Consider the following 21,695-nt stretch of genomic DNA (forward strand, 5'->3'; position numbering starts at 1 on the left):
ATATATATATATATTTTTTTTCTCTCTACATTACACCCAGCCCATAAAAATTTTACAGGCCCAGCACTAGTAGTATTCTGAACAGAACTAATCTAGTCTCAGAAGCCACATAGGTTAAAAATGATTTATCTCATTGGAGAGCTATGAGTCTCCCCTTCCTAGTGGTATATGTTGTTTCTAGCCTTGACTACTCACACATGGGGAGCAATGTGGCCATTACAAATCTATGACATAATGCCTTCTTCCAAGTCTAATGTCATTGCTTTTGCAGCATACAAAACAAAACATGGCTTTTGAAACTATCCAAGGCAAGAGAGAGACTCAAAAAACCAAACAAACGTTCTAAACATGACTATAAACCCTAAAATGGTTAGAACTTTGGAATTAATTGACTCTCAAACAACATGTGAGATTGAGGGAACAGGGAGTCAAGCAATGCTATAAAAGTAGGCGTTTTAGAACCTTTCAACTGTGTACTAAGAATCACTATTTAACTAATAGGACGATTTAAAGGTTTTTTGCAAAATGTTTATAAAAAGTTGGGCTTCTCCCATTTTTGCTTTTTTATGATCATGAAGGCCTGAAAGGTTGTGTAGGTTTTTAAAAAGTTGTTTGTTTCTTTTAGAACTCTGAAAATATCAGGAACATAAAGTCTGTTTTGCAGGAGGACCTCTTGGAGCAGTGGTCTAAAGAGCATGTGTATTATGAGTTATTGCACCTTCGTTGAAGGCGGATGAGGAGAAGGGAGATCTATTTCTTTACCAAAACTCCCTTTCTCCTAATGTTCATTAGTTCCCCTTCGAGTGCTTGCTCATGTGGATTCCAGGTTAGGTGTGTGAGCACTCTTGTGCACTGCTGTGAGATTATTTTGCCTTAGTGGTAACAGTAGGGCCACCTCTGGCACTCTCTGGAGCCCCATGCTCCTGCAGCGGTATATAAAGGGCCGCCAGCCCTGTGCCCCCTCAGTTCCTTCTTGCTGCTCATGACAATTGCTGGAATGGATTTCTCTCATGTTTGCAAGTGCCTCGTGGTTCTTTCATAGATAGTTGTTGATAGTTCTTGTAAGTAGTTTGTAAGTTTGTCTGTCAGTAAGATAGAGATAGTGATCCCGTCAGGGACATTCACCCAGTGACAGGGCATGCCCCTGTCCCCAGGCTTCAAACCGTGTTATCTTTGCCATAAATTCTTCCCGTTTAATGACCCTTGTGATAGTTGTTTAAAGTGTTTGGGGGAAACACATGTGAGGGATAAGTGCAAGATTTGCAAAGGCTTCAAGCCACGGACTAAGAGACACTGGGACGTTCGCCTGAAAGCCCTGTTAATGAAGGCGGCACTCAGACCGGCCTCAGAACCCTCCTGCTCAGACTCAAAGCCGAGTACGTCAGTGTCGGTACGAAGCGCCCCGCTGGCACAGAGCCCTTCTTGACACTGTTTGCCTTTGCTGGTGCCAAAGAAGCAGCAAAAGAAACACTGTGCTGATCGAGGTTGTTCCCCCATGCCAAAGAGGGATAGGAAGAGAGGGTCGAGCCAATCACCTGCCCCAGAGTGGCTAACATTGCAAAATGGCACATAGCTATTTGAAGAGCATAAACTAGTTGATTGAGATAGCAACAAGAACATTGTCAACAAAACAAGTCATGTCGCTGCTAGATATCAGTAACAGCAATGTGAAGACTAAGTACAGCATTAGCCAAGATGGTCAGGGACACAACCACATACTCCCAGTGTCCCTAAACTGCTGACTGCCAGAAGCTAGGACTGGACAATAGGAGAGGGATCACTTGATAAAGTGTCCTGTGCTCTTCACTCTGCCATGGCACCAGACCCGTCACAAGACAGTATATCAGGCTGGATGGACCACAGCTCTGGCCCACTACGTTCTGAAGTAAACTCTTGTGGCTCACACCCCTGTTAGACCCAGGGTCATCAAAAAAAAATGCCTCAGACTTCATTGATGTCAGCGGGTGGGATGTTTGCAGGGAAACGTCATCCTGCCTCGATTCCCTTCGAATCCTTAGCTCGGGTCTGCACGCGTTTGCTTCGCCGATGGGGCGGCCAGCGAGCTCCCGGGCCCATTGAGCAACACGTGCCCCACAGAGCAGAAAAAAGCGCGCTCCGCTGCACCGCCCCCCCACCCCCCTTTTGCAAGGCGCGGTGCTGCTCGCGGCGCCGCTTCTTTAGCAGCGTGAGCAAAGCGCGCGCTACGGACCCCGGCGCCGTGCGAGCGAGGGCTGGCCGCGCGCTGGCCGAAGGGCGCCGGGCTCCTACCGCCTGCGGCGCGCCCGCGGGGCGGTGGCTGGCGCTGGAAGGACGCCCGCTGCCGCGCTTGCTGCTCGGGGGGGCGGCTTGTCTCCCGGCGCCCGGCTCCCCTGGCAAGCGGTGAGTGCTGCTCCCGGGCTGGGCTGGGGGCTAGCGCGGCCCCTCCCCGGCATGGGGGAGGCAGAGTCCGGCCCCGGCAGGATGGCACTGGGCTCCCCGCACGTGCGTGGGCAGCCGGGCGTGGGGCGTTGCGGGGCCCGCTCCTGCCGGCCAGTGTGTGGCGGAGGCGTTGGGAGGAGGCGTGTGGCCAAGGCTTCCGAGCTGGGGCCTGGCTAGGAGGCGACTGTTTAGCGGGGAAGCTGTTGCTGCTCGGAGGGGTCTGATCTGATCCCAGCACCTGCCTCCATCGCCCCCCATAGGCTTGTGACAGACGCAGGCGACATGGCGGTGCTGGCATGGGTGCTAAGCAGGCGGGCTGGAAACACGAGCCAGCCTTGGGCTGCCGGTTCTTTCTGTTCCCCCTTGATCCGCTGCGTTTCCTTAGGCACTTCCCCCTTTCCCCCCGGTTTTTCCTAAACGGTGGATATATCTGAATTTCATGTGGGGCGCATGAATGAGATTTGGTACAATGTGCGCGAAGAAGGTTTGTGCTTCATTGTAAAAATGCCACCTTAGTCACGTGCATTGCATGCACCCTTATGGGTGTGCCACCATTGTTTGACTAGCTTTTAAATGGGGTGCCAACCTATTCTGTCTTTTAAAAGCTAGGATTCTGCATTTCTGTCCCACCATTCATCTCCAAGAATCCCCTAGCGTTTAACAACAAACCATAGGGTGGGATTACTTCAGACACCCCTGAAATGCAGCCACCTCGGGGGTGTCGTACAGGCAGCAGCTGTTAATATTTTTAAAATCTCATCTTTAAAATAGCTGAAATGAAATCTATATTTGTCTCCCTCTCCTCCCTACTCTTCACCCCCACTTAGCATTTTCTTTTAAATTTGAATCATTCATAGAGCAACTCTGTTCTAAATAAAATAGTCTCTGCAATCTGGAGTCTGTTGTGGGTGGGAGAGGAGGCATGTGCAGCTTTCATGTGAGAAACTTGAATTACCATTGATGTGATTTCCTGCAAATTGTATTATTGTAAATGAAGTAGGTGGGGTTTGCTCCCTCCCACCGAATTAGTAGTGGATTTCATCTAATTTTCAGACAACCTTATCAGCTGGGACAGGAGCATCCAAACAGAGGTATAGGGTGAGATCCATGAAGGGATTCACGCATTGCAACATTGAGCATCTTGGTGCCTTGGAAATAATAGGAACAGCCCTGTGATCCACAAAGACTGAGTTAGGCACCTAGGCTTTCTGTGAAGTGTTAGGGGAATGAAGAGGCACCAGAAAAGGGTGATCTGCAAAGCCATCATGATAGCCGTCTAATCTAGCCATGGGAGACACCAGTAAGAGGGGTGTTTTAGTCCTGCTCCTCGTTCAGTTTGGTGCCCAAGTCCAGGCTCCATGGAAGCATCTTGTACCTTGACTAGTGATCCACAAACTGGGGAATATGGGCCCTTGACTGCCTAAATTGCATGCGGGTCCTGAAAGAAAACAGGAGGATCACTTCCCTTATAACCTTTGGCCTAATAGATGGGGTACTTGTCAGGTGGTGGGGGGACCCCTGCTTCAAGTTCCCCATCCTCCTTATGAGGCAAAGGGGTTTGAACAGGGATCAGCCAACTCTCACATCAGTGCTTGAACCACGAGATCATGGGATATTCTGATGTGGGGTTCTCTCATCTCTCCTGTTGATGTTGTTCCACTTGAATTAAACAATGGGATATGTAAATGTGAATTGGGCCAGAGGGAAAGTTAGAACCACTCAATAGCCTGGTGGGTAGGATGCTCCCCTGAGGGATGGCAGGTCCTGTTCAAATCCTTTCTCCCCATCAGGCAGAGGTGGGGATTTGAATGAGGGTTTCACCACATCCTCAATGACTACTTTAGGCTAAAGATTATAAGGGAGGTTGTCTTCAGCCCTTTCCCTCCTCCTCCTCTGCCCCAACTATTTTGTGTGAGCTTGCCTGAGGGTGCCAGTCTGGTAGGTCACTTACTGGACAGGCCCATGACTAGGGCAGCTGAACATCTGTCTTCTCTGCCTTGTGAATCACTCTGGGGCGCAGGCAGGAGACAGGTGACCAGATGCCTATAATGTATGCACTCAGGCAAAAGATGGGCACCCATGTGCTGAGAGTGAGGCTGCAGTGCGCATGCCTTAAGAAAAAACGTAGGTGCTGAGAGAGTTTACGTGCCTACAGCATCAGACGATAGGCTAGCAGGAGGTTTGTGACTCTCACTCGTGCCTGAAAATGGGACTTATGCACCTAAGTACTCTTTCATAGAATCATAGAAGATTAGAGTTGGAAGAGACCTCAGGAGGTCACCTAGGCCAACCCCCTGCTCAAAGCAGGACCAACCCCAACTAAATCATCCTCCAGCCAAGATTTTGTCAAGCTGTACCTTAAAAACCTCTAAGGATGGAGATTCCACCACCTCCCTAGGTAACCCCTTCCAGTGCTTCACCACCCTCCTAGTAAAATTTTTTTCCTAATATCCAACCTAGACCTCCCCCACTGCAATTTGAGACCATTGCTCCTAGTTCTGTCATTAACTACCACTGAGAACAGCCTAGTTCCATCCTCCCTGGAACCCCCTTTCATGTAGTTAAAGGCTGCTATCAAATTCCCCCTCTTTCTTCTCTTTTGCAGACTAAACAAGCCTAGTTCCCTCAGCCTCTCCTCATAAGTCTTGAGCTCCAACCCCCTAATCATTTTTGTTGCCCTCCACTGGACTCTCTCCAATTTGTCCACATCCTTTCCATAGTGGGGGACCCAAAACTGGACACAATACTCCAAATGAGGACTCACCAATGCCAAATAGAGGGGAATAATCACTTCCCTCGATCTGCTGGCAATGCTCTTACTAATGCTGCCCAATATGCCATTAGCCTTCTTGGCAACAAGAGCACACTGCTGACTCATATCCAGCTTCTTGCCCACTGTAACCCCCAGGTCCTTTTCTGCAGAACTGCAGACTTTTATGGATCCCACCCTTAGAACACGTGCGCACGCGCACAGACTCTGCACTGTGGAGGAGGAGCTAGTTTGGGTTCAGCCTGCAGTAAAGTTCAAGATGGATAGCCACTCAGCAATTTTGTTGGACTTGAGGAGAAGGAAGGCATGTTATGGAATGTGGCTGATTCCCTTCTTCCTTCTGCTCTGAGCTGCAAAGTTCCTACCACAGGGAGAGGTTTTCGAGGTGTTTGTGAGGAAAGGATTAAAAGCAGCAAGACTGCTACACCCCACCTCTCTCCAGAGTTTGATTCCTAGTGAGCCACATCTTTCTACTCTCTGCATCACAGTGCAGGGTAGCATATGGCCCTGTATTTAAAAGGAAGGCTATGCAGCTTCCCCCTTTAAAATCATGGAGAAAATTGTTTCAATAAACAGGAAATTGGAAATGGTCTAAAGATTTTATAACTCTTTGTAAAGCTCTGCCAACTGATGGAGGGTGGGTAATATTAATGGGTTTTCATGGGAGCCACAGTACAGGAGCAATGGCACAAAGTCTGTATATCTCCCATAAAGATAGTAATACATCCCATGAACCAATTTTTCAGAATTAGAAATGTCCTGTCCAAAAAAAAACCCCAAAAAACCCCTTGGCTGGAAAAATCATGCTTGAGTGTGCTCATTTACCTAGTTTTTACTTTGAAGACAAAATAATTTACCAAAGCAGTTGACTTGTATACTAGTTGATAAGTAATTTCCCGATAAAATCTAAGTGATGTAAGTAATAAAATATGATGTCAGTTTGTAATATAAAGCTTTATAAATATGTTTGTTTGCTTTGAAGTTTGGCAAATGTAATTAGATGTAGTGGTATTGTCCTTTATTTATACTGTCTTGTTTACCTTCTGTTTCATAACAGACTGGCACTGTAATGGGACATGGCAACCAGTTTACAGCTTTATAAGAAGAGTACATTTCCTCCTCTTCTGAATACGTATCAACCACTGCATTTCAGGAATCAGGTAATCCTTTTAAAAGATGTCAAAGTTTGTGAAATACTTCTTTAAAATGTAAGAATTATATTTGCATTCTGGGAGAATATCTTTCTTTACTCAAAACATGTGGAAGATATGCAGTAACAGACCTAAATGTTTTAGCAAAAGCTCAGCCGATGAAATCCTCTTCTCTATAGTGACTTGGTATTGCCATTTCTTGTGTATTTCTTGTTAAGGACCACATTTATTTTTCCAAAGTTTGGTTCAGATGAAAGTTACGAAACAAACAAAGAGTCAATAGTTTACTCCTTTATCTTCTGCTCTGCCTAGCTGCTTGCCATCAAATACAGACTATTGTTTGGTTCTGTGTGGCACAGGAAGTTAATTTTCAGCACCAGAGCCTTACCTAGTAAGTTCAAATTCTGAAGACTCCACAAGAGAGTGAGGTTAGTGGTCTCAGGCAAGTCTTTACTGGACATTCTTCCACCTCGAAAAGCCACCTCAAAATTCATTTGGCGTGACTTGGAGTCTTTTCTCAGAAGAGGTTCAGAACTTTAATACAAGGGATATTAAAATAAAATTGTGAAACTATGGTGTTAAATATTTGTTTATATACATGTTTTTTTTATTGGCCAAAGTCCTGAAGCAGTTATTCCACTTTGAATGGAAATATTTTACTTGTAGACATTCACATCAGAGTCCTCTGTGTCAGAGGGGTATATCTGATGTCTTTATGCTGAAAAGTGCTATGTTTTATAAATAATTTGGCTTGTTGGACATATACTATAATATAATACACCTGACACTGTTGGCAAATGATTCACAGAGGTTAGAAATAGAAAAAAATATATTAAGCCATGAAGTCCAACCCCCTGACTGCCAGATTTTTCTCTACAATACATACAACGAGCATCAGTAAAATCTCAGTATCTTACTGAAATTAAAACAGGAGATACTGTGGTATGGCAGTCACTACAAAGTGGCAAATGTTGCATTTTTTTCTCTTTTCTGACATGCCTAGAAAAGATTGGCTCTGCAGAACGGCATTTCACATCTCCATGGCTGATATAATTATACATATAGTGGCGGTACTGAATATTTGCCAGGTTTACCTGAAATGATGTATTTTCTGTGCGTTATAGACTTGTACAATACTTTCCTGTGCTTACAGTACTCAAGGTATTCCCTACAGTGAATACAGGGGATAGTGAACTGCAGATCTTAGTCATCTAAGGCAACATACAAGTTTTTAACTACTGCCACAGTGTGAACCAGAATTTATTATGTTAGTTTACTCAGGCTTTACATCCTAAGAAAATACATTTTTTTTGCTGCTTCTAGGACATCTGCTCCAAAAATATCAGTGATGACATGGTGGTGTAGGCTTCGGGGAGGGCTGTACAAGCCTGCCTGGACCCTTGAGTATGTGTATATGTTGCCAGCCTATGCCGGGGTTCTTGACAGCTACACAAGGCACTCTTTTTCCTGTGGCTGAGTGAGCTGCTGTTGCCAGTCCTGGAACTAGAATGAAGGACTAGGTGAGAGGGACGCACAGCTGAATCTGGATGCTGTTCATAGTCTTCAGATAGTTCAGCAAATGAACCCAGCCCCCTGATTGGCTGAAGACTCCAGCAGACACATTCTTAAACCCTGCAGCAGGACTGGGTCTCTGGCTGCTCAGCAGCATTCCGCGTCCTGCAGCAGGACCCTTTCTGGTCCTGCTTCCTGCTCTCAGCGTCTTCCTTGTCCCTACCCCTGGCTTCAATTCCTGGTTTCCTCCCCCTGGCGCTTGCCCCTGCTCTAGCTTATACTCTGGCTCTGCTCCGTGGCTCCTGATTTCTGGCTGTCCACTCCAACTCTCTCCCTGGACTTGATATTTGGCTTCTGACCATGGCACCAATGCTTGGCTCCTGATTCCTGTCTCTCAGCTCCGGCTCACTCACTGGACTTGGTAACTTGGCTCCCTGGTTTGGGTTCTGGCCACTCGACCTGGTCAACTCTACTCCAACATTAGGCCTGCCTCCCACCCTGATCATTAGGCAAGACTGCCCACAGCCCGGCCCTTAACACAAAGACAGAAACAATCTTTCCCCGAGAACAACCAAAAAATCATCTCATTTAAGTAACTGTCCAAGAATCAGAAATGCACTACTAGACGCCATAGTGTGAAATATCAACCCAGAAACCATATAACAACAACAACAACAATAATAATAGTATAGCACTTACTAAAATACAAATGGTGTGAAATTCAGTGCCCTAAAAAATCCAAGTAGAAACTGAACAGGAAACTGCTAACAACAGAAATAAATACCTGATTGCTCATTGCTCTGGAAGCCACAGTGGAGAAAAGGACTGCTTTATAAAGTATTACTGCATCAAGCTGCAGAATGTAATGCTCCAAACCAGCTTATTTTTCCTAAATAAATAACTGATAAAGCAATTAAACTATTGCTATGAGCTAATGCTTACGTTGTAATATTACTTTATCCTTCTATAGAAAACATTGTACACCTTTCACTGAATTAAGGCTCACAAATTCCCCTATGAGTGAGGGAAGTATCCTCATTTTAGCAATAAGAAAAATCGTGTTAATATAAGTGACTCACTCAAGGTCACATAGTATGTCCGTGGCAGAGACAAGAAGAGAACCAGTTCTTCACTCCCTGCTCTGATCCTAAATAACACTGTTCCCCCACCTAGGAATCACCAGTCAAAAAAAGAAATGTTCTGGGTAGAAGTACAAAGGACCCAGTAACTCTAACAAATAACTAATATAGAAATTAAACAGAACAGTCTGCAAGGTTTTGCTATAAATCTGTCTGCTGTCTTACATCCAGTCGAGTTGAATATACTTTTTCCTTGTCTTGGGTTCCCCACCCTAAGAACTACATTCAGCTTTTTGCCCTGAATTATTTCGAGTTTGTGTTGAATGGGAACAGAAGGGCTATTGTTACTAATAATGCACCAGCCTGCTTTCACCCTCATTTAGAGACGTGGGACTGAATGCCAATTTTTTGTGCCTATCCATCAACAAAGCACCAAAAACCAATGTTTAGATTGTTGCTAAGGAAACAATGGGTATGCAGGTGTGTGAATGTTTCTTTGTTCCCACCCTTGCCTGCCATAGTTAAGCAAAGGGGTTCAGTTTTGCTTTCTGTTCTCTTGAAGTATAGATATGCCAAATCTCTTCTGAAGGGGGAAGAGAATATGGTTTGACAGTTCCTCTTATAAGGTTGCTGGCATTTATTTGTCACACACAGCCCTTCAGCTTATCTACAGTTAATAGAAAAAAATTAGAAAATAACTCCTTGTCTTGAGTCTCAGAAAAATTCAGTCCGCTTTATAGTTGGTCGCCCTCAAAAATGAAAAAGGAGTATACTCTAGGTACAAAGAGAGATGGCATCAGCTTATTGGTGTACTTCACACATAATATTGCCATAGTAACAAAGTGGTATATATAGCCATTCATCACAGAATGCTGAGGTACAACAGATGCTATCCTTATTTACTGTAATAAAATTAAAATATGGAATTTGAAGATCTCCATGATGAGCTAATGAAAAATAGGTCTCCCTTATGGCCCATTCTGTAAGTCGAGAATTAAGTGCTTCTGTACATGATGTGAGGGCAAATAGGGCATTCAGCAAACATTTATAGAGCTATCAATCACAGCATTATATCTTCCACATAAAAGCCATGCTGAACTGCAAAGTGGAGTCATAGGTAATGTATTCTGACATTTAATATATATGAGAACACCAAGTGTCTCCCTTCAATACATTCTTCTGCTTATTTTGTTTCCATAAGGTCATTGTCTGTTGTTGTTGTTTAAATATTTGTACTACAGCAGTGCCCAGAGGTCCCAATCAGGATCAGGGCACCATTGTGTAAAGAGCGTGTGTGTTTATAAATGGAGCCAGTAGTGCTGCCTATTAGGTAGGGTTGCCCAACATGTTCCATTATAAGACTCTTGTCTCAATTGCTTGTAACATTGCCATATTTTAACCATTTGGGCTAAAGTTTTCCATGTGAGGTGTTTGTCGCAAGCTAAATATTTTTGAAAAGCTTCAGCAAAAATGGTTCAGCCATTTCAAGAATGAGGTGAGAGGAAAAATACGTTGTTTTGCCCAGGTGAAAAATTCTCTCACCCATTTGGTTGAGAAGCTCTGGCACCTCCATGTTTTGGAGCAGGGACTTAACATTTGGCAGGAGGGTTGACTTTGTGTCAGGGATTTGGCTTTGCTATTCTTGTGGAAAAACTGCCCATGTTTGATCAAATTATAAGCCTTAGAAAGATCTCATTTTACACATGCTCAGTAGAGTCTCGTTAGAGGTTGGTAGCTAAATTCCCTAAAGATTCCATCTGCACGGAACAGGCTCCAGCCTGGGGCTCCAGGGGATGTGTACAATTTTCCCTGCAGTTGCTGATTCCAGATGCTGCAGCCCATTGTGAAAGTGAGCCCAGGAACCAAGAGCGGGAAGACTGTCACGCCTGTTTTCTCTGCGGTCCCCCAGCTGGTAACCAGGCAGTGAGGTGGAGGAGATGGCTGCTTGACTGGACTAGAATACAGAAGGGACAAGAGTCAGACTTGGGGAAATGGCAATGGAGGGAGTAAATAGGGACAAGGAGCCTGGAGGGACTGGGATGAGGAGCCAGTGGAAGGCAGGAGAATGGAATGAGACAGTTCAGTGAGGAAGAGCTACGACTGGAACAGGGACAAACTGGAGGGGAGAAGGGGATCAGGCTTGTGGGGGGAGGGGACAGAGGTAGATGGGTTTCTAACCATCAGAGTATCCTCCCTTCAGAACCTGGAATAGACCACAGGATTCCTGAATCTCACCATTCCACTGTTGTCATCAAATATTGATGAACCCCCACTGGCAAAGTGTTTGTCATCTGCCTCTAGTGACTGGTCCTTGTAGAGGATAACAGCCTAGTACTGCTACTGGTTATGCTGGTAGCTACAGTGGAAGAGGTCTGTGTAGTGGATCTAAAGGTTTGAACCCTGCTGCTGACCCATGTGGGTGTCAATATGGTGTCACATGATGGAATTTGTTTATTCAGTTTCCTGTTTTTTTTAAAAAGCAAAGTGCACAAAAATAGTTGCAAAGTTGAGCACTCAAAAATTAGGAAATGTCAGAATTAAGGTCTCTTGTACAACCTTAATTCGGCCTCCTTGTGCGCGCACACACAGTGCGAGCCTTTAATTACATGATCACATTCTAATTTTCTCACAGGACCCCAGTCTCATTCAGTACACAGGATTGACTAGCACTGGGGTTGAATCAGGGTTTTGTGGTGTAGGAGGCTGGTGGGTCCTGCCATGAATACTTGTACCACAGTTCCCTCCCCCAGTGACAGGAAACTTCTAACAATCATTTCTGCATGCAGTTTACTGACTGATGTGGCTAGAGAACAAATTTTAAAACTATTAAGCTATTTATCAATTGTTACCATATCACTTGATACACCATATTCAGAGTTACTGTGATGTTACACTTATGCTCTGGTAAAAGTCTTATTGTGAACTGAGTTTTTGTTTGGTAGAGGGTTTTCCTTGTATCTCATCTTCTACAGAATTTTGAGATGGAAATAAATAAGGATCATGTGACCCATTCTCTTTTCAGTACATTGAACAGTTGCCTAAGGGACATTCCTATTGCTTATCTGTAAGTATTAAATACTTCTGTAAAACTATATTGTATATGACTTGCAGGGCCAGATATTCATAAACAGCCTCTAAATTTTTAGCTGCAAATTTATTTGTTTGTGCATAATACTAGGTATGTGTGAAAGAAGGATTTGTACAGGCAACCCCATAAAAATGCCTGACAAATTAGCTTGTGAAAATTTGCCCTTTTTTTTCCCGTTCAGAAATGGTTGCTATGTAAACTGTAGAGGCTGGATTGAGGCAAAACTGTAATAAGGTGCTATTTAACAGCAAGGCAGGTTGGTAACCCCCTCTAGGGTAAGAGTTACTAGAGGGCAGGAGAGCAGTCTGTGGTAGACTTTGGGAAAGGAAAGACCCGCAGGCCCGTCAGTAAGAAGTGCAGCAAGGGGATTTAATGCGGAGGTACAGTTTGTACCTTATTTTTCTGTGTTTGTTTGTTCTTTCCTTTTGTTGCTAGTATACTGAGGTTTGGCCTTGTATTCATTTAGTTCTTGGGTGCTGAGATCCAGATGTCTCTGCATTACAGAATCTGTCCTGAATCTACCTGAATGTTAAATGGTAGCATAGCATAACATAATAAAGCTAAAATGAGTTCTACATTACTGTTTACTTACTCTATCTTGTTTAAATTCTAGACATAAGGCAGGCAATACATAACCTAAAACAAACAGTAGCAAAGATGGTGTAACAGGGACATTGGGCAATGTTGGTTCATGTGGACTCAATGTAGTATTATGTCATGTACACCATGGAGATAGTTCAACAGATGAATTATCAGATAAAGGAAAGAGCAACATTAACACACCAAGTGACAGATTCATATCTGGTTTAAGCAGTGCATTTCCATTGACTTCATATAATTGCACTCATTCAAACCAGGACTGAATTTGGTTTAGGCATGTTAATGTAGCTTTCTTCCCTTTAACTGATGATTCAACTGTTGAAATCTGGTTTTCATGGTGTACATGCTGTGATACTGCACTGTTCATGAATAATGAATGCCATCATTGCATTGTCTATGCTAGTTCGTTTCCTTTACTGCCTTTACAAACATACACTACTGTTTGAAACACGTTGTTTCCTCACCGACCTGCCTTGGGATGGAATCTCATTCAGCTGGCAGATCAGAGTTTGGAGCCTGTGCTCACACCAAGATAATTACATAGAGAATCTCAGGTGTTGCAGCTGGACTGCCCGAATTAATGGTTTTAAAGGGGACCCAAACATTGCTTTGCTATCAAAAGTCCATTTCTGGTCATTTAATCCTCTTTAACACTAAGACTTTTGTGGTAATGGGTCACCACTTTTTCAAACCCTCTTGTTCTTGGGCCTGAACTCCAGAAGTGGATTTTCTTGTTGAGAGAGAAATGAATAGCCACAGACTCATGATAATTGCTCCTCATTGAGATTTAGGTATATTGTTCCTATTACAATATTATTTACTGTATTGTTAGTGCCCAGAATTGTGCCAGCCCAGAATTCCAATACAGACAGGAGCTTACATGAAGCTTATAAATTAATTTCAGACACAACCTGGCGTCGGGTGGGGTTACAAGACAGTGGTGCAGGAGAGAGGGGAAGGTAGGGATAACTTAAAAATGTTATACAAATGCTCAGTGAAAACAAGTGCATGCCATGATGGAGCAAAGACTTTGTTCTAAAAGTCTTATTTTTCTAACAGGAAGTTGGGAACCTAACTGGCCAGTTTCGTATCGATATGGTGGAAGAAGGAGGAGGAGATAATGTGGCTTTGGGGATTAGCTTGGGAAGGGCATTGTGTTTTGGCGAGAGGGTGGGTGAAGAAAAGCACAGAGACAGTATTGAGCAAAGTGGCCAAACAAGGTGCCAAGGCTGATTTCCTTGGTGGAGCAAAGTTCCTGTTGTTACATTGAGAAGGGATGGGAAATCAACAGCAAAAGCAGCAGCAAAGCTTACAATTCCCAAACTCTCTGGAGAACAGCTGTGTCCAGACTGTCACCCAGTCAGTTCTCATAAGTGCTGTCCCCCATCTACATGTATCTAAGTAAAGTAATCTTGCACGCTTGGAGAGGAGTGAAGCGCATGTGCTTGGACCGTCACTCAATTTCTGTCTCTCTCATGTGTGTCACTCAAGACTACCCCAGCGTGGGAATAGATATGTCTGCATCTGTCAAATAAAGAGAGTTCTGTGGCACCTTAAAGACTAACAAATTTATTTGGGCATAAGCTTTCATGGGAAGAAACCCACTTCGGTTGCATCCGACGAAGTGGGTTTCTGCCTACGAAAAGTTATGCCCAAATAAATGTGTTAGTCTTTAAGGTGCCACAGAACTCTCGCTGTTTGGCTAAAAACAGATTAACACGGCTACCCTCTGTAAAATAACGGATGTTCATTCCACTGATTTTTCTTTTGATAGGAATCTCCGAGCGTTTGAGACAGTGTGCTAATGATTGTCTCAGTGTTTGATTCAGGCAGCTGGGTTGTTAGCTCATCAAAGGCATTGGGAGTGCCTCCTGTGATGGATTTGAGTTTAGCCCTTCTATGAGATTTTCTTCTCCAGGTCAAAAAAAACTGGCTGGTAGCAATGGCAGTGTTTTATATCTTCAGTACATTTTTTGCTATAGTTATAGTGGCTGCATTTTGCACGAAGTGGAGTTGTGCTCAGCCAAGGCTCTCTCCTTCTCGCTTTTGTTGCAGTTGCTGTACTGTGGCAGTCTGCCATTTTTCTAAACTGAGTGTTCACATACAGACCTTTCTGCAGGATGGGAATGGCCAGGATTATGCATGTTTGCAGTGTGTCCTTGGTAGCAAGGAATTACTTACAATGCAAGGGGGATTCTTCCCACTGTGAGCAATGTGCTCATTGAGCTGTTCCTTGGTCCCCAGCCAGAGAGAGAGAGAGAGATTTTGTAAATAAGAGGAAAATAAATAGTTTGGGGTTTTTAATACCGATTCTTTTTAGCGGTAGATCATTCTTATTTTTCTATATTTTTAGCAAACTTTGTCCTGCATGCTTTACAGTTGGTTTTATATAGTACTTTTGACTAACTATCAATGTAAATTCAGTGCTATCCTGAACAGCCAGTTGTATCACTGTGGAAGAACATGCAGAGTTGCACAAAGATGTTTTTTAAATAGTACCAAATTTATTTCTTAGGTAGCAGTTTCTGATACTGACTTTGGTCTCCTGTCAGTGAAAGGGATGTATTCACACTGAATCTCAAATAACACATTTTCACTGCCTGGAGCAAATGTACATAAATATTTAAGAGTACAACCAACCTACTATAAAGCTTTTTCTTCTCACCCTCTCAAGTTTTAGAAGCAGATGAATTTTTAAAATTTGGTTTATTTTAGCTTCTAGGCACTTAATTATTGCTCTGTGTGTGTGCACGCACATGTGCGTGCATGTATGTGATCTTGACATAGTTTCCTGGCCATCTGACATTTGTCGTTTGTAAAGTCACAATGTTCTAATCAGGTTTGGTTTTAGTAAGACATCGGTATAATTTCACCACTTTAATTCTAGATTAATTTTTTTTCTGTCTAGGATTTTTTTCTTGTGAATTTACCTTTGGCACCTTGATATTCCAACAACATTTTTGGGTTTAGAAGATTTTGCAAAATGTGTTGGATCCATCAGTGCACATTACAGGTCCCTTGATTGGAACTTTTGGGTCTTGTATGTGTGTGCACCTGGATCTAGCAGGCTTTGGGTTCTGGCAGAAATTGTGAAGTATGTATGTATGGGGAAATTTCTATGACTTGCTGGTGCAGCTTGCACAATTCTGTCCCTAAGATCAATCATTTAGGATTGCATTAACCCAGGTGCTTGTGTGTGTTGCAGTCAAGAGGAGCAGAAATATATAATAAATTGTTGATACGAGTTTACAACTTTAACTCGTTTTATGAAGGTGTGTGTTTCAGAATTGGGATTAGACCCTGGAAGTGTGTGTGTGTGCGTGCACACATGTATTCGCCTTTCAAAATTACTTTTTTTTTTTTTAAAGTGGATATAGCCATTCATGAGTCCTTTACACTTGGAGTGGGGGTGTGCTGATCTGCCAGTGATCTGGTCCAAGCACATACAGCGAACTCAGTTCCTGAAAGCTGTAGAAACAAAGTGTTTTTATATTAGTTTGTGTATATTCTCTGGAATATTTTAGTAACCAATATTATTACTGAACAATAACTGAACGAAAAATATTTATGGTTAAGATTTAAAATAAATAAATTCTCAAACTGATCCAAGAGTGAGCTCCACGCTGCCGCAATTCTGAAAGTTTAACTTTTCTATTATTTGGCTATTCTTTGATTTCAGTGAAAGAGACAGAAAGCAGGAGTTCTGTTATGCATTGAAGAAGGTATATATGTTTTTAAAGTGTGGCATTTATCTTAGCCATGATTGATCAGCCTCTGTATGTTTCTGTCCAGAATGGCAAAACCCCGCAAAAAATGATCAAAGATGACAACAGAAAGAAGAGGAACAACAAATCATCGTTTAGTGATGAAGACAAAGAAGATGCAATGAAACGGGCCATGCTAGAACAGGTAATTCCAGTACGATGTTTGCAGATAACTTGAACTTAAACTACTGTGTGTAATAACTCCATAGAGTTAGAACACTTGACTGTCCAAGAGCTGAAGAGCTCTCCATAGTTATCCAGATAGCCTGATGGCTTCTCTGGTTGTAGGGCTTATTCATTCCTTTGACTGATAAAGAAGCAGATGCTGATGTTGGTAATGCCCATTTTACCCTTATGTTGTGTTCTGTTACTTTCAGTGGTGTTGCTCTTGACTTAACCCGTGTAAATGAGAGAAAAATTGCATCCAGTTGTATCTAACTGCATACAGTTCTAGTATTAAAATCCCTCCTCAAAAAGGCATTCCTGGTATGTATTTACTAAGGTGAAGGGAAATAGGAGGATTCATGTGAATTTAAGGTAGCTGTAATTATCAGTATGCTTCCTGGAAGAGTCAGGTTGCTCTTATAACAGATGGATTTTTAGCAGCTTGCAGATAAATCATAGAGTAAGAATTACTAATTATTTGTAAAGGTGTAGATGAGAGTGTTCAGCTGTGTATCAAACAAAAAGTTTAGCTAAAGTAAACATATGGATAATATTAGTGAATGTTCATTTCATAATGTGGCAGTGTGGTGTGAGGTTTTTTTTTTTTTTTTTTTTTTAAAGGTGTCACTTCCATTTTTTTCACTTTTATACTTCTGTACATTGCTGTGTAGTAGTGACATGGCTTGTGTATGCCTTGCGTGTTTACCGCTGCACTCAGTTGAATAGAAGCAGAAATTGTCAGCTGTGCATGTCCTAGCTCCAACATTGCTAATAGCTAAAGCAGGTTCTCCTTAAGCTCCAGTGCATCTTCTGAGTGGCCATGGTATGCAGTAACGTGCCAGTCATGAAGTCATAGAAGGTGCCAAAGGATTGTTACTATATTCAGTTGAAGAGATACTCATTCTGTTTAAGTTCCCAATTTACTTCGATTTAAGGAAGATAAATCCTATAAATATATATTTTTCTTTCCATAATATTGCCCTGATGGATGTCTGTCTGTGTGTCTATACACAAATTAGTATATAATATATACAGATGTTGTCAATCATTACATCGTATCTCCATACAGCTATGATGCTGTATAAAGTTCTTTGGATACTTGACAATCCAAACATACCTCTGTTGTCAGGGGCCCAAACAATTTATAGAGAAAAGCAGGCACCCTTACCTACTTATCTGCACTTGAGTAAAGCACACATCTCTACTGAAAATGGATTTGGGGTCTGGCAGTTTACTGAGTTACAGATCACAGAAATTCTTCTGCTGTGGTAGGAGTAAAATAGATTATGATACACTCCTCATGGGTCAGTGGGAACGTGGTGGTGGTGGTGGTGGTGTTGAACCAGATGATAGTCAACAGCACCATCTGCTGGGAACTCACCATAATATTTAGCATTTATTTCATTTCTTCTGCAAATACATTAACCTGAGAATAGTTATATTCTGATTGTAAATATACAGAGTATAACAGTGGATAGTATAGAGACACTTTGAATGAATGCACAGAGAAGAGAAGAAAATAATTCATACTTAAGTTCCTTCTAATTTAGAATTAAGTACATCAGGTCATAGAAGTTAGAGAAAGAAAAGACCTGGTAGATTCACCTGTCCCCAAACTCATGCAGCATATCATTCCCAGATAGAGCAGACATTCAACTGATATTGCACTTCCTTTTAGACCAAAGAAAGCACTGGCTGTTGTATGATACTAATGAGTATCCAGCTTTAAGTATTTAAATGGAAAGGTACATTGGATATTGGATACATTGGAAGTTTATTGCTAGTATTCAAATGACTTGCTATGTAATACATAGTGGACCCACATTTTTAAAGGAGTTTTGAGGACTGTGTGTAAAGTATGTGTACAATTGTGCTTTTACACTTGCATGCACAATTGGAATTTCATATGTAATTATATTGAACATGCAGTTGTAGTAATTGCATGTATAAATGTAGGTATGCAGTTATGCTAATGGATTTTTCAGCCATCTTTCTTTATTAACCTGACCCCTAATGGCCTGTTCTTGAGCCATTGATGTTGATGGCAAGACACATTGACTTCAGTGGCACAGAACTTGGCCCCAGATATACTACTGATTAGTATTCTAGGTACCAGAACACTCACTGAATGCTTTTAGTACAATATTTTAATGGCTGAGATCCACAGTTTTGTTACCTACGTTATCCATTATCCAGTTTCACGATATCCTTAGCTGTATTTTATCATCATAAAGAAGATCCTAAATATATCAAATATCTCTTTCTTGCTGTGTCTCTCTCCCCACCCCCCTTTAATTTAAAGATAGAATAAAGCAAATAGGGATATCCAAAACAACTGTTAAAATAGCTTTAAAGGGCTTTTTATTTTTTTAAGTAAGATTTTCCGGATGCTTTCCAGAATGAGCCTAAAGTGAAACTGCTTTTTTATTTTTATTTTTTTATTATGACATCTTCTCTTTTTCTTCCCCATTCTTTTGGCTTTATCTGTCACATCAGAAGCTTCTTTAAAGGAGCATAATTACAGGTGTCTCGTTCTCTCTAATGCTTTGTGAAGCTAGTCCCTCTGAAGGTGTCTTATGACAAGAATCATTGCTGAACTTTGCTGCCTGCACCTTAACCCAGGTACTGCATAAAAACAGATGCTTAGATGTGTGGATGTAGCATTAAAATACATCCACAGCTTGAAGGTCGTGGAGGCAAAATGTGAACTCAACCTTTTCCAGCTGGAACTGCAGAATAGGCTTGTCTGTTTTCAGGGCAGCAAACACCCCTCTTTCTGCTGAACTATTTCTCAGACTTCTAGGGCTGCTTCATCAAGAGCTTTGATAGATTTGATAGGGTTTAAATTACTGTTTAAACTACAGCGGTGCTGCTGCTGCAGTCAGGACATGATTTCATTGGCTTTTTCATCCATCTTTCCAGGAGTTCCAGGGCCCAGGATCCTTCTTCTTTTCCCCCTTGCCTAGAGATGAGGACTGAATGCAAGTTCCAGTGGTGCCTACCAGCTTGCTTCAGGGACCAAATTCTGTGCTGATTTACATCCTATTGAAATCAAGGGGGTTGCAGAGGATATCAGTGCAGAATTGGAATACCCAGTGTGCCTGCTAGAGTTTCAGAGAGAGGTACTGTAGGCACAACTGTTAGGTAGATGAGAAGGACATATTCTTTGCCTACCCTCCCAACGACTTCTCTCCTGTTGATCTCCACCTCAACAAAGTCTCAAGTATCATCCATTCTTACAGCTATTAGATGCCCATCAGGGCTGGATGTAGGGGCAGGAGACCACCTGGAGTGCCGGGGTTGGGTTTGGGGTGCAGTTTTTGTTGTTAGCAACAAAAGGGAAAATAGAATGTTTGAAGTAAAATGTTTCAAGTATTCCGTATGTGGATTCATTTTTCACTACCTCCTAAAATGTTCTGGACCTTTGTAGAATCTTGGGGAACCTTCCAGACATTCTGAGAACTACATTTTTCTTAGATCTCCTAGAATGTTGTCATCCAGGCCCTTGTGGGTATATAAGGGGTGGGGCGTCAGTCAGTGAGATATAAGATCAAACAGAAGTGAAGTGAGGGCCCAGCTGTGATATTGTGAACCCTGTTTTACTGTCTAATTGTGAAAGTATACTTGTGTTTTAAAACTTGAAGTGTGTAAGGTATAAATCATGCATGCAAATCGTGCATCAGGCTACAAATGCAATAAAAATAAGGTATTCAAAAGCTTAGCAAATGGGGGAGGTGGGGAGAGCACTGTTTGGTTTAGGGTTGGCCCTGATGCCCATATCATTTCTTTGAGAACAATGCAAGATGCTCTTTCCCTTCACTCCCAGTCCCTCCTGATCTGGGAGTTGGGGATCCTCGTCAGCACATGAATTCTGACTCTATTCCCTGTTCATGGTGATTAGAATAGAAATGAGTAGAAAGCTGGCTGGAAAATGTAGATTAGTTGAAAGTGAAATGTTTTGCAGAAAGGTGTTGTCTTTGATAAAAATTCATTCTGAAATTGTTGAAACTTTCCATTTTAACCTTTTTGGAATGGAGCATTTTGATTTTCTGTTTCAAAATGACTTTTTGTTTGTCTTTTCAAATTGTGTATTATAAAATGAGAGGAGTCAAAATTGAAGCAGTGTTCTGATCATCCCAAATTGCAGGGTTTGGTTTTGTTTTGTTTTTTGGAACTTCAGTTCATGGGAAATTTCAAAATTGTGAAACTCTTTCCCTGAAACAAAAAATCTGGTGCCTGCACAGCTCTGAAAATGAGCCTATATTCTGATCAAGAAAGTCCATCTGTGCTATTTTGGAAATGGAAGTGGTTAGTGGAAAGAAAATGCACATTTAACAAAAAAATAAGTAAACTCAAACCCCAAATTCATCTGGGTTATTTTCTTTTAGCGCCATCTTGAAAACTACAAGAATCTATATAGGCTGAGAAATGCCATGTACGTGCGTTACAGGGATTTATTGAATAAGAAAGTTCAAAAGCAGCGAATTCAGATCCAAATGTCTGATCTCAACTTCAAGCAAAACCTTGAACAGCGAGGAAGAAAAAAGGTATGAATTTTTATTTTGAGGGGAAAAGAAAGGGGATTTGCCTACTGAAAACATAACATTAGGAGATGTTTAGAAAGGAATACAAGGCTTGATTAGAAAATTTGAGATTTTTTTTTTTCCATATCTTTTTGAAATTGTATTTGTTGTTCTCTTATCAATATGCGGGATTTGTGTGGATAACTCCCATTAGAATTAATACGATTTAACTATTAAAATCCTTTCCTTTCATGGGAGGTGGGCAATTTGATCTATTGGTGGGGAATTACTGAATGTTTCAAATTCAGGATTTTCTGCTGGAAAGTGAGCTTGTTGCAAGAAGAAAAATGACTGACAAACTGGAAAATGTTCTTAAGAGCACAGTGCGATTAAAAATACTTGAAAAAAAAAAAAAGTCCTTGCTCGAGTCACTAATAATAATTGATGATTAAAGACAAATGATTCTGAGAAAGCTAACTTACTTTTTGCCATTTTTGCTGTATGAAAATAAACTAGTACACTTCATTTTTTCTTTCACAGTGAGTCACTTGCTAGCATTTATTGACATTCATGTTATTAGCTTTTATAAAGACTTTCTCCCCTCCCCCCATTTTATGTAAAAACT

At 41.9% G+C, this 21,695-nt stretch overlaps 1 protein-coding gene across 1 annotated transcript in view; it reads left to right on the plus strand.

The window, feature by feature from the left end:
- The first annotated feature begins 2,171 nt into the window (after nt 1–2,171).
- Nucleotides 2,172–21,695, plus strand: part of LOC137161497 (uncharacterized) — a 106,048-nt gene continuing 86,524 nt past the window's right edge. The window contains exons 1-4 of the mRNA XM_067560783.1: nt 2,172–2,379; nt 6,246–6,348; nt 16,411–16,527; nt 20,936–21,094. Coding sequence (XP_067416884.1) covers nt 6,265–6,348; nt 16,411–16,527; nt 20,936–21,094 — 360 coding nt within the window. The 5' untranslated portion in view covers nt 2,172–2,379; nt 6,246–6,264. The remainder of the gene's footprint in view (nt 2,380–6,245; nt 6,349–16,410; nt 16,528–20,935; nt 21,095–21,695) is intronic.

This window comes from Emydura macquarii, unplaced genomic scaffold (genome assembly GCF_026122565.2).
Source record: "Emydura macquarii macquarii isolate MOO-44397 ecotype Brisbane River unplaced genomic scaffold, CSIRO-AGI_Emac_v2 contig_2308, whole genome shotgun sequence".
NCBI lineage: Eukaryota > Metazoa > Chordata > Testudines > Chelidae > Emydura > Emydura macquarii.